The following is a 13201-nucleotide window of genomic DNA, read 5'->3' on the forward strand; positions in this document are numbered from 1 at the left end:
TATCTTTAATGCCTAAAACCGTTTTTAGATCTAGTTGTCAAATTGTTTATAAATAGTTTTTTTTTTTATTGGATTTGTACACATAATTTGGTGAGGAAAAAAATTCAAAGAGAAACTTCTCTGATTTCCTATATTTTTGTTATTTTTTTCTAAATTTATTTAACTATTTTTAAATATTAATTTTTCGGTCGTGGTGCGTCATTTTGCACCTCAATTTTACAAATTTAACAAAAATTCTACCCTGATATAATTTGGTTGGGCCTTATTTTTGTCAAAACCCAACACTTTATGGTATACGACACTCCCCTTAAACAGAAAAAATATGAAAAGGAAAGGAAAAAGAAAATGAACCCTCCCCTTTTGGGACCTCCACTTCCCATTTTTAGGACCTAAAATAATAGACTGAATATTAATTGAATGTTTGAACTGCCTGTTAAATAACAGCAATGATATCTCCCTAGCAAACACCAAGTCAGACTGAATATATGACTGTATCCAGCCACAACTAATCACTAGTATGTACAAAATTAGTTCCTGGTCCAGTCCTAAAAGGTAAGACCAATAGATATACAAACAAATAATGTGTGAAGTGCAATAATAGGCTGACATGGAGTTGGAACTTCTTCGTCGCCATAGCAAAAAGGTTGAAACTTCCTTGATTGTGGACAGTGAAGTGATCTACATTCTTATAATCTCTCTACATTTTGATGATCATGAACCGAGAATAAGTTTGATGAGATCGTGTGGCAGTTGAAGTTTCCCAGCACTTACCCATCCCTTCACAAAAATTCGAGAGAAGCACGGTACAAGATCTTAGCTTGAAAAAGGTAACTACTAGTAATGGAAAATTTGGCTACGAGCACCCAAGTTCATTTGGAGTATTGTTTTAAACCCGCCAGACATCTCTCTCGGACACTTTACTTATCACTCAAAAACGTCAGGCATATTGTCACATAACCGAGAGTGTGTCTGCACGACCTTGTTGAGGTGGTGCTTGTTTAGTCATTGGCTTCAAGGTTTCCATTATGCTGGAAAAAGATGGACGTTTCCATGGCTCACTGCAATTTAATCAGTTAGTAATAGTAATTGAAAAACAAATTAAAATTCAATAGAGCCCAAGATTAGAACTCAATTAGAACAACTTACTCGGCCCAGCAAGCCACTATTAAGGAAGCCAATTTGGGATTTACATCACGTGGGATGTCAAGCCTCTTGCTCTTAAATCCAACAGCTGCAACAACCTATTCAACAAGAAACTTTTACAAATCTAGCTACTACAAAGTAAGCCGACAGTTACCAGAGACAGAGAGGTTATGCAAATTGAAGATTTATACCTGAGCAACAAAGTAGACAACAAGCATGCTAATCCTACCCATCATACATGTGAAGTGTGCAGGAAAGAAAAGAAGAAAAAAGAAAAAACCATTGTTCTTTTATGAACTTTATTATGGTACAAAGAAGCCCTTGGTTGCATTCAGTAACTGAACTCCACCAAATCCCTACTCTACTGATTTTCAGGGTATATTTGTTGTCATGTTGAGTTCTTTCTTCACAAGCCTAACAGAAATCCATCTACCAGAGTTAACTCTGCAAAAATGGAGAGGTACGTTATGAGGTAGGAAACTTCTCATTTTCGCTCTGACCAAACATGTTGCAGTATCTAATAAAGCAGAGGAAATTAGCACAATGAGGGTATGCTTTTGATATCCTCTATCGCTTAATTTAGAGGATTTTCGGCCAGCAATGAGATCTCTTGGTAAGAGAAAGGCATCGGGTCCTAATGGGTATTTTGTGGAATTCTTCTTGGTATTTTAGGTCAAATTAAGAGATTTTTTTGAGAATTTTCACTTTAATGATTGTTTGAATGCTTGCACAAGAGATAATTTTGCTTGTTTAATCTTTGAAGAAAGAAGCTGCAGTTTTTCTTTTGAAGACTTTTGTTCAATCTGCCTTGCTACATCAGCATACAAAATTGTAGCAAAAGTCTGAGCTGAGAGATTGAAGAGGGTTATGCATTTCTCATTCTCAAAATGCATTTATCGGTAGAAGACATATTTAGTCCCAGTTCTTAATGCTAATGAAGCATTTGAAAAGTATAGACTTAAGAAAAGGAAAATTTTGATCCTTGAACTCACCCCAGTTTGTATTGTCTATTGTTTTTTTTCTTTTGTTTTCATTGTACTTCAAGCGTTAGTCCCTTTCATTAGTTCGATGAAAAGTTTCATGTCCCCCCCTCCAAAAAAAAAAAAATCACTTAGCCTCAAGTCCCAAAAGTGATCACTTTTACCGCTAGGCTGGCCATTACTTCCAGATTCAAAACCTTTCTGTTCTAGCATCTTGTTTGAGAAAGACCATATTGAACCAATGAATTATCCAGTAGTAACAAAAGTCGAGGGAAGAACCTCACTGAGCCTACGTACTAGTAGAGTGGCCATATCAGCCAAAAATTCACAATTTTAGTAACTTTCTCCTTTTCGGGAATAAGTGCAATCAACAGACATCTCATTCAAAACTACACTTGATAGTCCATGAAAAAATTGAAACATTTCCATATTAACTTTAATAACAATATCTCAATCTCTTAATCAGAATTCCATGTCACAAACATAGGTGCCTGGTGTTTTGTAGGCTCCCAAGTTTTCTTTTATACCCTCCTCGCTTCATCTTCAATTGGCCTCTCAAGCATGCAGCATCAACAAAATCAGGATTCCACAGAAGTCCGAATGGAATATATCTTTCCCAAACACTTCTCAAATTGGGAGATGAACTTCTCAAAGGTTTCTTGATTCACCAATCACCAAGCTAAAGATCACGTTCCTCCTTGCAGCATTGTTGAGACAAAAGTGAATTTTTCATCTCCTACATCTAACCACTTCTTTTTACACTTTTAGCGCCAAAATTTAGGAAAAAAATCCTGCAGCCTCGTTTTACGACAACTTCTTTCTTGTCTTTTTTCTTCATCTAATTCTCATGATTCATTTAGATTACTAAGGCTGTTAAACATTGGTAGTTAACTGATTTTCTTTTTTTTTTCCTCGAAGATTTTATTGCCAAATACTTGAGAACGGCTATTCCCCATCCCAACTTTTGGCTTGTATACTAATACTTGGGTGTTTTTAGAAAATTGCGATGGGTGGTCTCTTTTTGCAAGCAAAACGAAACTAAATATCACCTCTTTCCCCTCTACTTCTTTGCTACCATGTTTTGAAGCCACGTCTTAGTCTCTTTCAGCCCGACCTTGCCAATGGACAAAAGATTTCCTCAAACCTCCAATCTCTCCTCTACTTCTTCTTCTCTTTTGTGTGTGCGTGTGTACTTCATTACATTGATCAAGTTCCATTTATCTTCTGAGAGAGCGTCATTTGATATTTTTGTTAAATCACCGACTAATCCAAAAACATAAGCGGATGAGTTATGGTAAATTTAATATTATACACACATTAGAACTTGTGGGCTTGAAAATTTGTAGAAAATTCAGTAACTGGAAATCAATATTAATTGGGAAGTAAATGACATTACAGAGATTTAAACACGTGAACTCCTGCTTGGATACCATGTTAAATCATCGATTGACCAAAAAACTTAAATTGATGGGTTATGGTCAATTTAATCATATCAATACTTTAACAATTTTAAACCAGGAAGATCAATCTAGAAGACTTAGGAATGATCAAAGCTTAAAGAGAACATTTGCTTTTGATAACAAAGCAATTTTCTTATCTAATGACATTACTATAAGAAGACAGGAGAAAAAAAAAACCTGAGCTGGGTTTAGATTACACCATGGCTGTTGCAAAGTTGCCAACTCCCACAAAATCACTCCAAAGCTGTAAACATCTGACTTTTCATTTGAGGGTTCATCACGTAGTACTTCTGGTGCCATCCATTCAGGCTAACAAATTGAATAGTTACACGTTAGAAATTGTATAGACATCTTGCATGCATAGTGAAAGTGTGGTGATATATTCCTACAAAGCCAAGGACTTACTGTTCCAGCTGCGGATTTGGATGAAAGAAATGTGCGTGCCTTCAAACGGGAGAGACCAAAATCACAAACCTGAACAGAGATACAATGAAGACATTCAAAACAGAAAACCTAAATTTTAATCGTAAAGACAATACGTCTTTTCAGTTTTTTTATATATTAAAAAAAATCAATAATAAACACTCTTAAATAATTCCTTCTGGACTCCAACTCAAGCTCCGTTTTATCAAGCATATCATCAGACAGCATGACACTTTTTATTTTGTTTTCAATGTTGAAAATTGACGTTCCCCCTCCCTCCCTTGAAGCTTAAAAGTTATAAATTTTTGCTTACAACCAACAATTCATTTTAAATCATGTCATTTAGGAGTTGCAAGTTTAAACAAGTGGTAACAAACAGATGACGCACTAGAAAGACCAAAAAGAACAGCAGGGGCTCATGCCAGCAAAGAATTAACTTAACAAGACATGAAAGCGGGAAGATAGTGTCCCCTAGGAGAAACTTTTCAAAGCTGGAAGTCTGAAACTTATCTACCTTTACTGTATACTTCTTGTCAACTAAAAGATTGGGTGATTTTAAATCACGATGAACAATTGGAGGATCACGTCTGTGGAGATAGTTCATTCCCTTTGCCTGTATAAAAACAAATGACCGAGTTCTTTAACAAAAGATAGACGAAGTCAAAATTGAAGGTAACGAAGCCATCCATTAATAGTAATAAAAATATACATACCACATCAAAAGCCATATTTATCCGACGTGTTTCATCTATGTCTTTGACACCTGACTTATGCAAAAGCCTATACAAGCTACCTCTGCAAATAAAACCAATTCTTCAACTTTCAATCATATTCTATCTGTTTTCTTTTATATGTAGAACAAAGTTCACTAAATATTTTATGCTAACTTTTTCAACATTGATTAGGAGAAAAAAAGAAAGTAAAAGAAAACCTCGATAGATATTCAGTGACAATGGACAGGTTTGGTGGCTTGGTCACCGCACCCATAAACAGTACAATATTAGGATGTCGTAAGGATTTCATGATAGCGACCTATCATGCAAAAATAAACAAACAAAACCAGAGTCAACATAATAATACATGCCTCTAGATCACATATAATTGAGATTTTCACCACTGAATACCTCTCTCAGAAATTCATTAACACGTTCAGGATGAAAGTCTTGTTCTGTGAGGATCTTCACAGCAACTTCCTGACATGCCCATGGTAAAATCTTAGAAATAATGGTGGGGAACACGTTATATTGATCTTAAAAGATAATGACAATTGACAAGACACCATTTGAATTGAGGCTTAATGCCAAAATTACTCAATAACTGCAAAAGTATAGCTACATAAAAAGTACAAGACAGGATTTCCATTCACGTCCAGAGGAACTGCAACATGCAAAAGATGCTCCCTACAACGACGCATAATCACATTACATCATAATAATATCATCTGAATCAATGGGAGAAGGCAAGTGCATTGACAGGAAAGTAAGATAGAAATCATAATATAAGAATTTGTACAAGAAATGTTTATGTATCAAGTAAAATATACGTATAATGTGGTGGTTATATGTCTCAAATCTCAGACTCACCAAAGAGTTGAGCACCACATGAAACAAGAACTGCGTACATCACAACATTGACTCAAAATCGAGTAAAAACAACATGCTTGCATGGTAGACTAGTTTTTAAAAATAATAATCATCAACCATTTCTTGCATGACTCACCGATCCATGCCAATCAGCACGATGCACAGTTCCGAAGGAACCTGAAATTCCAATAATATGCTTAGAATGACCTTAAAAGGTTAACTGCAATGAATTCTACAGACAGATTGACATCATTTCATTATGAGCCAATTATCATATTTAAAAATCCAGATTTTTTTCAAATTTGCAGGATCTATACCTGCTCCAATTCTTTCTTTTAAAACAAGATCGCTCCATGGAATGTCCAAATCCTCCGCACCAAGGGGAAGTGTTTTACTCCGAGTGCCTGGTATTAGCTGACCACCCGGTGCAAACCTTACGTCCATAGTAGAATCCATCCTTGGCTGTGACATATCCAAAATTGAGTGCACACTTCCACGATTAATATGTGGAACGTACTTCAGTGGAATTGAATCCTCAGCCAGGACAGTTGGTTGTACAACATTATGAGAATTATCACGTGGTTTATACAATTGGAAATCTCTGTCTTGGGAGTTGGGCTGCAAAGTTTTTGGATGCAGTACAATGGACTTTTCATCACTATCACCATTGACAAGCATTTGGTTGCTTCTGATTGGGAACTTCCTATCAAACTGCTTTAGATACAATGGGAGTGCGCCATCTTCTCCATCCACAGTAATTTCTGTGATGATAACTAACAAACCTTGTCAGCTAAAACAAATAATATACAGGAAAGGCTTGCATGCTAGCTGCAGCCTTCTTAAATCCTATTTTTAGCCACAAAATCTACTATATTGTAAGATCCCAGCTACCTCCACCATGCCAAAGCTTTCCACATCGCAAAAATATATTTATTATAATTCCCCGTGTTCATCAGCCAACTTTTCACAGAATTTTAAAACATGGGGTACAAAATTAGAGGACTTTCTAAAACTGAAGTTTGATTAGACGGTTACAAATATATACAGCTTTGTCTGGTTGCACCAGCCTTTTCCCTCAGATATCAAGTCAGTACTCAAAGCAAGTACTTATTACCTAAGACAACCAAAACAATAAACTTCGGATTACTAATATCAGAAATACATTTGAATGGTTTTCCCCCACAAATGCACCTGCAGCTACATGAAAACTAAAGAGCATGGTCTACACCCATCTTCATGCATCCCTTTCAATAATAAAGAGAAAAATATATATTTAAAAAATATTATTAAAAAAAAATTGTCATGACTTGTGATTGGGCACTTGGTGGGTTGTACAAAGATGAATGCGCCCAAGTATTTTTCAAAACTAAATGTTGAAAATAAACAAGGTAATGCCCCTGCATAATGACATCCATTAATGAACTGATGATCCTAAGCATCCGATGCCTAATAAGTATGACCATCCATTGTAATTTTCAGGAACATTAGTAAATACCAAAGGTTATAACTGACAACATTGACTTCAAAGAGGAAAATGCAAAATGAAATCATAAAATATGATGTGCATATTTCTAAATTAATGTCTGAAGAGTCAAATAATTACCTGAGTGATTACATGAGGAAGCTTCATCGAAAACAACATTGAGCAACTGGCAATCTGAAAAGTACTGTTTAGCCAGTGACCTGAAATCGATGGCAGGCTCTACTGGCTTTAGTCGTGGAAATCGCAATGGCGAGGAGATCAAAATGGAGGATGGCCCATTGAGTAAAGAATCAGGCTCATATAAGCAACCAGGATTGCCAATTAAGTCGATCAGATACTCCCTAAAAAGAAATTAACCACGCCACATATAACTGTATTAATACAATGAGGAACAATAATCAGTTCCACAACCTTTTCAATATCCATAACCACGAAAGATCTAAATATATGGCAAAAAATTATTAATAAATTTTTGAATCAGCGAGGGAAAATGAGAGTCAGTCAATTTGAGGAGGGTTGACACTGTAAAGTGCACGAGACACATTTAAATTTAAAGAGGAGCTCTAACTTAATAATTGCACAACATAGAAAAGAAAATAAGTGACAGCCTAGAAACCAAACATTTCAAAGGAGAGTAAAACGAATAAAAAAAAACTTATTGACCATTGCCTCCAAGTCATTTTGTCTTCTACCTATTATCTCACCCCATTTAGAAATTTTTCACCGTGATGTTGTCTATAACCCATTTTGATCAAAATTGGATGCCTAATTTCTTTCAATATCCTATAATTTTTTTTTCTTGAATGTAACGACGATGAAGATTGAAATAGTCATGTCTGAATTGCATTTATATATGCTAATTAACCTCAGTCACCAGCTTAATTTAAATATATTGTTTGAGCTGCATATTCTATAAACGCAACGGTTGACATTATAGAACTCTTTTGAATCAAGTAGAATTGCAGAGAGAGCATACTTGTCAAGCCCAAACTGAACTAGACAAGAAGAAGAATCATGGCATGAGCAATATTTACAGCCCTTGGCTACACGACAGGGTAAATCAATTGTGTCAGCTAACACCTGCAAATACCATAATCTTGGATAAGCGAACCCTGAACTATATCAATTCACTTGATAAACAAAAAGGCAATTTCTATCAAATAGTAGCTATGCAAATTGAAGATACAAAAATACTAAATTACAAGTTCCCCAGAGGCTGGATGCAGTAAACAACCAGAAAATAATATAAGAAATTAACTACGATAAGTAACTGAAGAAATGACAAAGCTTAAACAAAAGGAAAGCTATTTAAAGAGTCAATTGATGTGCTTCAAAACTAGGATCTCACTTTGAAAAGAAGTGCACGATGCCGGCAGAGTCCTACAGAGAGTCCACCAAGAGGAATAACCACTGAGCCTAAGGTCTCCTTCAAGTTATCACTGCACTCCCTCCAGATGGACACCAACACATCTTCTCCAGAAACTGAGCCACTATTGGTACCAATAGAAAGGAAGTTATTGGTGTTGAATGAATTAGACAAGTTTCCAAATGTAAGTGTGAATGTCTCACCCCAAACTTCTACAGACAAGTTTTGCAAGCTGGTCTACAACCTCTTCGGTAGTAATAGAGCTGCAAGAAATGCTTTGAACCCAATTTTGGAGGTCTTTCAAGTTGGGATCAGTGCGCCGATCAATCAGAACAACTTCAATTGATGAATCTGTACTAGGATCAACAGACTTAAGAGATTCAATTGATGGCATGCGATCATTTTCAGGCAAGCTGGTGCACACGGTCCATACATATGGATCCATTCCATGGATTAGATAAAACCCATCAGGAACTTTGTCAAAGTACGATAGACAGCCATTCACCTAATACATATAATAACAAGAACATCATTTCAGAAAAATGGTACTTCGTTTTGCTAGACCTAAGAATATGTTTCTCACCGCATTTTTAATGTTATTATAATAAATCAAAGAAAAAAGGTCAAATCTTCAATATCGCAACACATGTAAATATTCCAATCGCTACATTTCCACATTGAAGTGGCATTGCTCATTCAAATCTTGGATTCTTTTTAAAATCTTTCATGGCTTGTAGTAGAATCCAGCCAACTTAAGTAAATTAGGAACCAATCGACCTATTCATAAACAGTTAGGGTGTCCAATACTACAATGGATATAGCCCATAGCTAACTTTCACTCACAAATAAATGTCGCCATAACAAAGCTTAGATGGTTAGGGCTATTCATTGACCGCAATGACCATAAACAACTAACCACAAAAATTGGAATGAAGGTAAGCGAAACATGGATCTTAAACTCCTATCCATTTTCCACACTCGCATTATCACTTTGACCATAGTACTTTAGCATGGACAGAGTGTTAACCTAACAAAAGCATCCTTGATGTAAATGCCAGAGACCCAATATGAATTTGATGTTAAAACACTAAACTAAATTCGTGTTTTCTTCATCTGTCACCACATCCAAGATCAATAATCCCCTTTCTACTCATCATCGGCCATAACCCTTCTCCTGGGAAGCAACCAATGGCTTGCTCAGCTTCAGTACGTCTACAGCAAAGGCCTATCACACTTCATGAGTATAGATATAAACCCAAACTCGGACTATCATCAGAGATCTACAGTATCTTATGCCCTACAATTCTTCATAATCAGTTTTGTAGAGGAATACTAAATAGATGTCATGTCAATCCTTTATCAGGTTATCAGGAATTGACTCAAATATCGGACAGATAACAATCTGGTTGCTATCTAGACTAGCAATGCCATAATAAAGAGAATGTGAATTAGCATAGCCACTGAAGTCAACTCAATAAAACCATAAGCACGAATTAGAGCGTATGCTAGATGGAAACAATTTCTACCCAAAATCGATGTGAAACAGCCTCAGCAGAGCTTATCGATCTCCTTAAAACTGAATCATCCTGAAATGGATTTAAGAAATTAGGATCATCGGCACAAGTCGCCACAGATGAAAGCCTTAGCGCCAATGCCAACTGCAGTTGATAACTCTCCTCCGTCTGTTGCGCCCAGGTCTTAGCAGAAGATCCTCCAGTCCCAGCGGCCATCTCGGCCGCCTTTGCTCTCGAATCGCCTCCACTTCTAAGCACATCATCGTGCGTACAACCAAACCCATCCGTCTCATTAGCCACCGTAGTAGATGGTGTGGGTGCATAGTACTCCCCAGATATCGAGCTCTCTCCAAAGCTGCTTCCACTGGACTGCCTCTGCAAACCAAACGCCGAGTACATATTGCCGATCCAATTAACCTGTTGCTGCTGCCCCGCCCTGTGATCACCAGCAGTTTCCCAATCCAATCCTCTTTCCAACTTCCTCCTGTCGTTCTTCCCTTCTCCCGATGATGTTTCTATAAACGATGTCGAAGCTCCGGCAACACTGCCACTGTATTGGTCGTCTGGAATTTGACTGAGAAGCGTATAGTTCAACCTCCTGCCGGGCATTTCCATCGAGCTTCTGAGAATTCCGATCACCTAGAATCCGTTTGGACCCTAAAATCCACCATCGAAGCGATGAAGAATTCCGCTCTCTTCGATTTTTCACCTTCTACGGTGTGTGTCTCTTTCTGGAATTCGATTGTCGGAGAGAAAAGCTTTGAACCATACAGGACTGACTTTTTAGGCGTAGTGGCGTTTTCGTAATATTCTATTGTCCAATAAATTCTTAATTAATTTATTTTTGCCCAAGATCTAATGCTTAAAAAATAAAATAAATTCGCAGTTGGTTCCATCGCCCTTTAATTAGGCCCAGTAAGATTATTCGGGACGACGCAACTCAATTTCCCTTCCACCATTCCACGTGCTTGTAACACGTGCGCATAATTTTGATCCCTTGTGTATTAAATTGGGTGGCTGAATTACCATTTTAGTCCCTCCCATCTGTTTTGGATTTCAATTTATTGTTTTGCTTCCAATTTTACAAAATAGGATATCTTTTATCCATTTGATAACTATTTGATTTTTTATTTTTATCTTTTTAAATTAAATTTATAAACATTACTTTTACCTCTAAATTTATTTTTATGTTATCTACATTTTATCAATTGTTTAAAAAATCAAGCCAATTTTTTTAACTAAAAAAATATTTTTTAAAAACTTGTTTTTGGCTTTTGAATTTGACTAACAATTCAACCATTATACTTGAGAAATATGTAAATCATTATAAGAAATAGAGAGAAAATAGGCTTTTATTTTTAAAAACCAAAACCAAAAAATGAAATTGTTATTAAATGGAGTATATATACATTTGATTTTTTAATATTTAAATGACACTTTCATCTATTAATTTATACATTGAGTTAATTATATTTTATGGGTGTTTTTAAAATCAAGGCAAAAAATTGAGAAAAAAAATATTTTCAAAAACTTGTTTATTTTTAAATATTGGCCAATAATTCAAATGTTTAGATAGAAATTTTGATTTTTTTTTATTTTAAAAAAAGGTCAAATAATAATGCATGGGTTAGCAATTGTGAGAAACAAATCTAATTTCATAAGCTAAAAACCAAACATTAAATGGTTACAAAACATAATTTACATATAATAACTTTAAAACCTTTTTAACGGTCTACGGTTTAAGAATATGCACACATTTGATATTATTTCTGTTATCAAGCTACAAAATAAACATCTCTATCTATGTAACTTGAAGGTTGACGATATAAGTTAGTGCAAGTTGAATTATGCCCGTGTCAATTGTATTTTATTATTTTTTTATAATAATAAATACATGACAATCATTTTTACGTTCTACAGGTATCCATGAATCATTTTTCTATATATAGAGGGTGGTAAATATTGTTATTTTTATCCATTTAACTTTGATCTTACTCGTATTCTGATCAAATAAGGAATGTTTTAGTCTAATAAAGCAATGGATTTAGGTACGATATAACCAAGACAATTCCACATGAAATATAGTCAGAAAGCTTGAAAATGAGGAGTGAGGGAGAGACAGAGAGATTGATATGGTCGAGAAGGTACTGTATTCTTCTTCTCTTTTCAATATATTTGTATATTTTTTTTTTCTTCTTCTTCTATATCTTTACAGAAAGAATGAATGGTAAATTTATACACCAAATGAATATATAAAACGACAAATAAGGAAAAGGAATTTATTGAAAACTAATTTTGTCCTTTTGGTATGCAGGTGAAGGAGCATCAGTTGGTTGCACCAAAATTTGTTGAGGAGAGAGAGAGTCCACGATGGCTGCAGTGTCAGCTCCATGTTGGCCTTCTTTATTTTCCATTGGAGCTGATGTGTTGTCCTTGTCATCCCTCCTCAAGCCAGAGTGTAACTGAGTTAGGCCGAGCTTGCTTCGTAGATAAGAAAAAGTTTGAATTGGGAGTACTTTAGTTAGACAGTCAGCAAACTGTTATGTGGAGGGAACATACCGCACATGGAGTTGGTCACTGAGGATGAGATCTCGAATGAAATGTACGTCTATTTCAATGTGTTTAATTCGAGCATGGAAAACAGGATTGGCGGCCAATGCACCTGCTCTCATGTTATCACACTAGAGGACTGGAATTCCTGTTGGGGAGAAGCCAATTTCAATAGAAGGTTGCACACCCATATGACTTCAGTAGCAGCATGAGCAAGGGCTCTATACTCGGACTCTGTGCTGGATCGTGCCACAGTTGTTTGTTTCTTAGAGGACCAAGAAATGAGGGTGGAGTCGAGATAAATACAGTAGGCTGTAGTGGACTTTCTATCATCGAGGCTTGAAGCCCAGTTAGCATCAAAGTAGGCTAATATGGTAAGATGTGGATCAGAATTGATGGTAAGTCTAAGTTGAGTTGTTCCAGCTAGATAGCGAAGCACTCTTTTAACAGCTAACCAATGCACATCAGTGGGGGCTTGGAGAAATTGGCTTAACTTGTTGACAATGAATGTTATATTTGGTTAGGTATTAGTTAGGCACTGAAGGGCACCAACTGTGCTACAGTAGAGAAAAGGATCATAGAGGGGTTTGCCCACGTTGATTGATAGCAGAGTGCCAGGGGCAATAAGAGTTGGACAAGGCTTAACATGCTGGAGGTTTAGCTTGGCTAACAGATCAGTGATGTACTGAGCTTGATGGA

The 13201-nt window shown here is 36.1% G+C and overlaps 1 protein-coding gene across 1 annotated transcript; it reads right to left on the minus strand.

The window, feature by feature from the left end:
* Positions 1-379: 379 nt before the first annotated feature.
* Positions 380-10764, minus strand: LOC120090428 (serine/threonine-protein kinase CTR1-like). Its single transcript, XM_039048087.2, has 15 exons — positions 9965-10764; positions 8642-8943; positions 8421-8562; positions 8049-8152; positions 7193-7413; positions 5907-6350; positions 5726-5766; positions 5131-5199; positions 4938-5038; positions 4720-4801; positions 4521-4619; positions 3989-4057; positions 3761-3892; positions 1147-1241; positions 380-1058 (listed from the first exon to the last, which is right to left on the minus strand). Exons 1-15 carry the CDS (start codon positions 10565-10567, stop codon positions 950-952), a joined length of 2613 nt encoding a protein of 870 aa, XP_038904015.1. The 5' UTR covers positions 10568-10764; the 3' UTR covers positions 380-949.
* Positions 10765-13201: the final 2437 nt, after the last annotated feature.

Source organism: Benincasa hispida, chromosome 11 (genome assembly GCF_027475165.1).
Source record: "Benincasa hispida cultivar pf3 chromosome 11, pf3_genome.v1.1, whole genome shotgun sequence".
In the NCBI taxonomy this organism is placed as follows: Eukaryota; Viridiplantae; Streptophyta; class Magnoliopsida; order Cucurbitales; family Cucurbitaceae; genus Benincasa; species Benincasa hispida.

What these genes read in the sequence shown, in the direction of transcription:
- LOC120090428 (XM_039048087.2), bottom strand. Translation starts at nt 10,567, where the DNA reads ATGGAAATGCCCGGCAGGAGGTTGAACTATACGCTTCTCAGTCAAATT. An exon ending in GTGCTGATTGGCATGGATCG is followed by an intron (nt 5,200 to 5,725) that starts GTGAGTCATGCA and finishes TGGGCATGTCAG; the next exon opens with GAAGTTGCTGTGAAGATCCT. An exon ending in GTAATCTAAACCCAGCTCAG is followed by an intron (nt 1,242 to 3,760) that starts GTTTTTTTTTTC and finishes CTTGTTGAATAG; the next exon opens with GTTGTTGCAGCTGTTGGATT.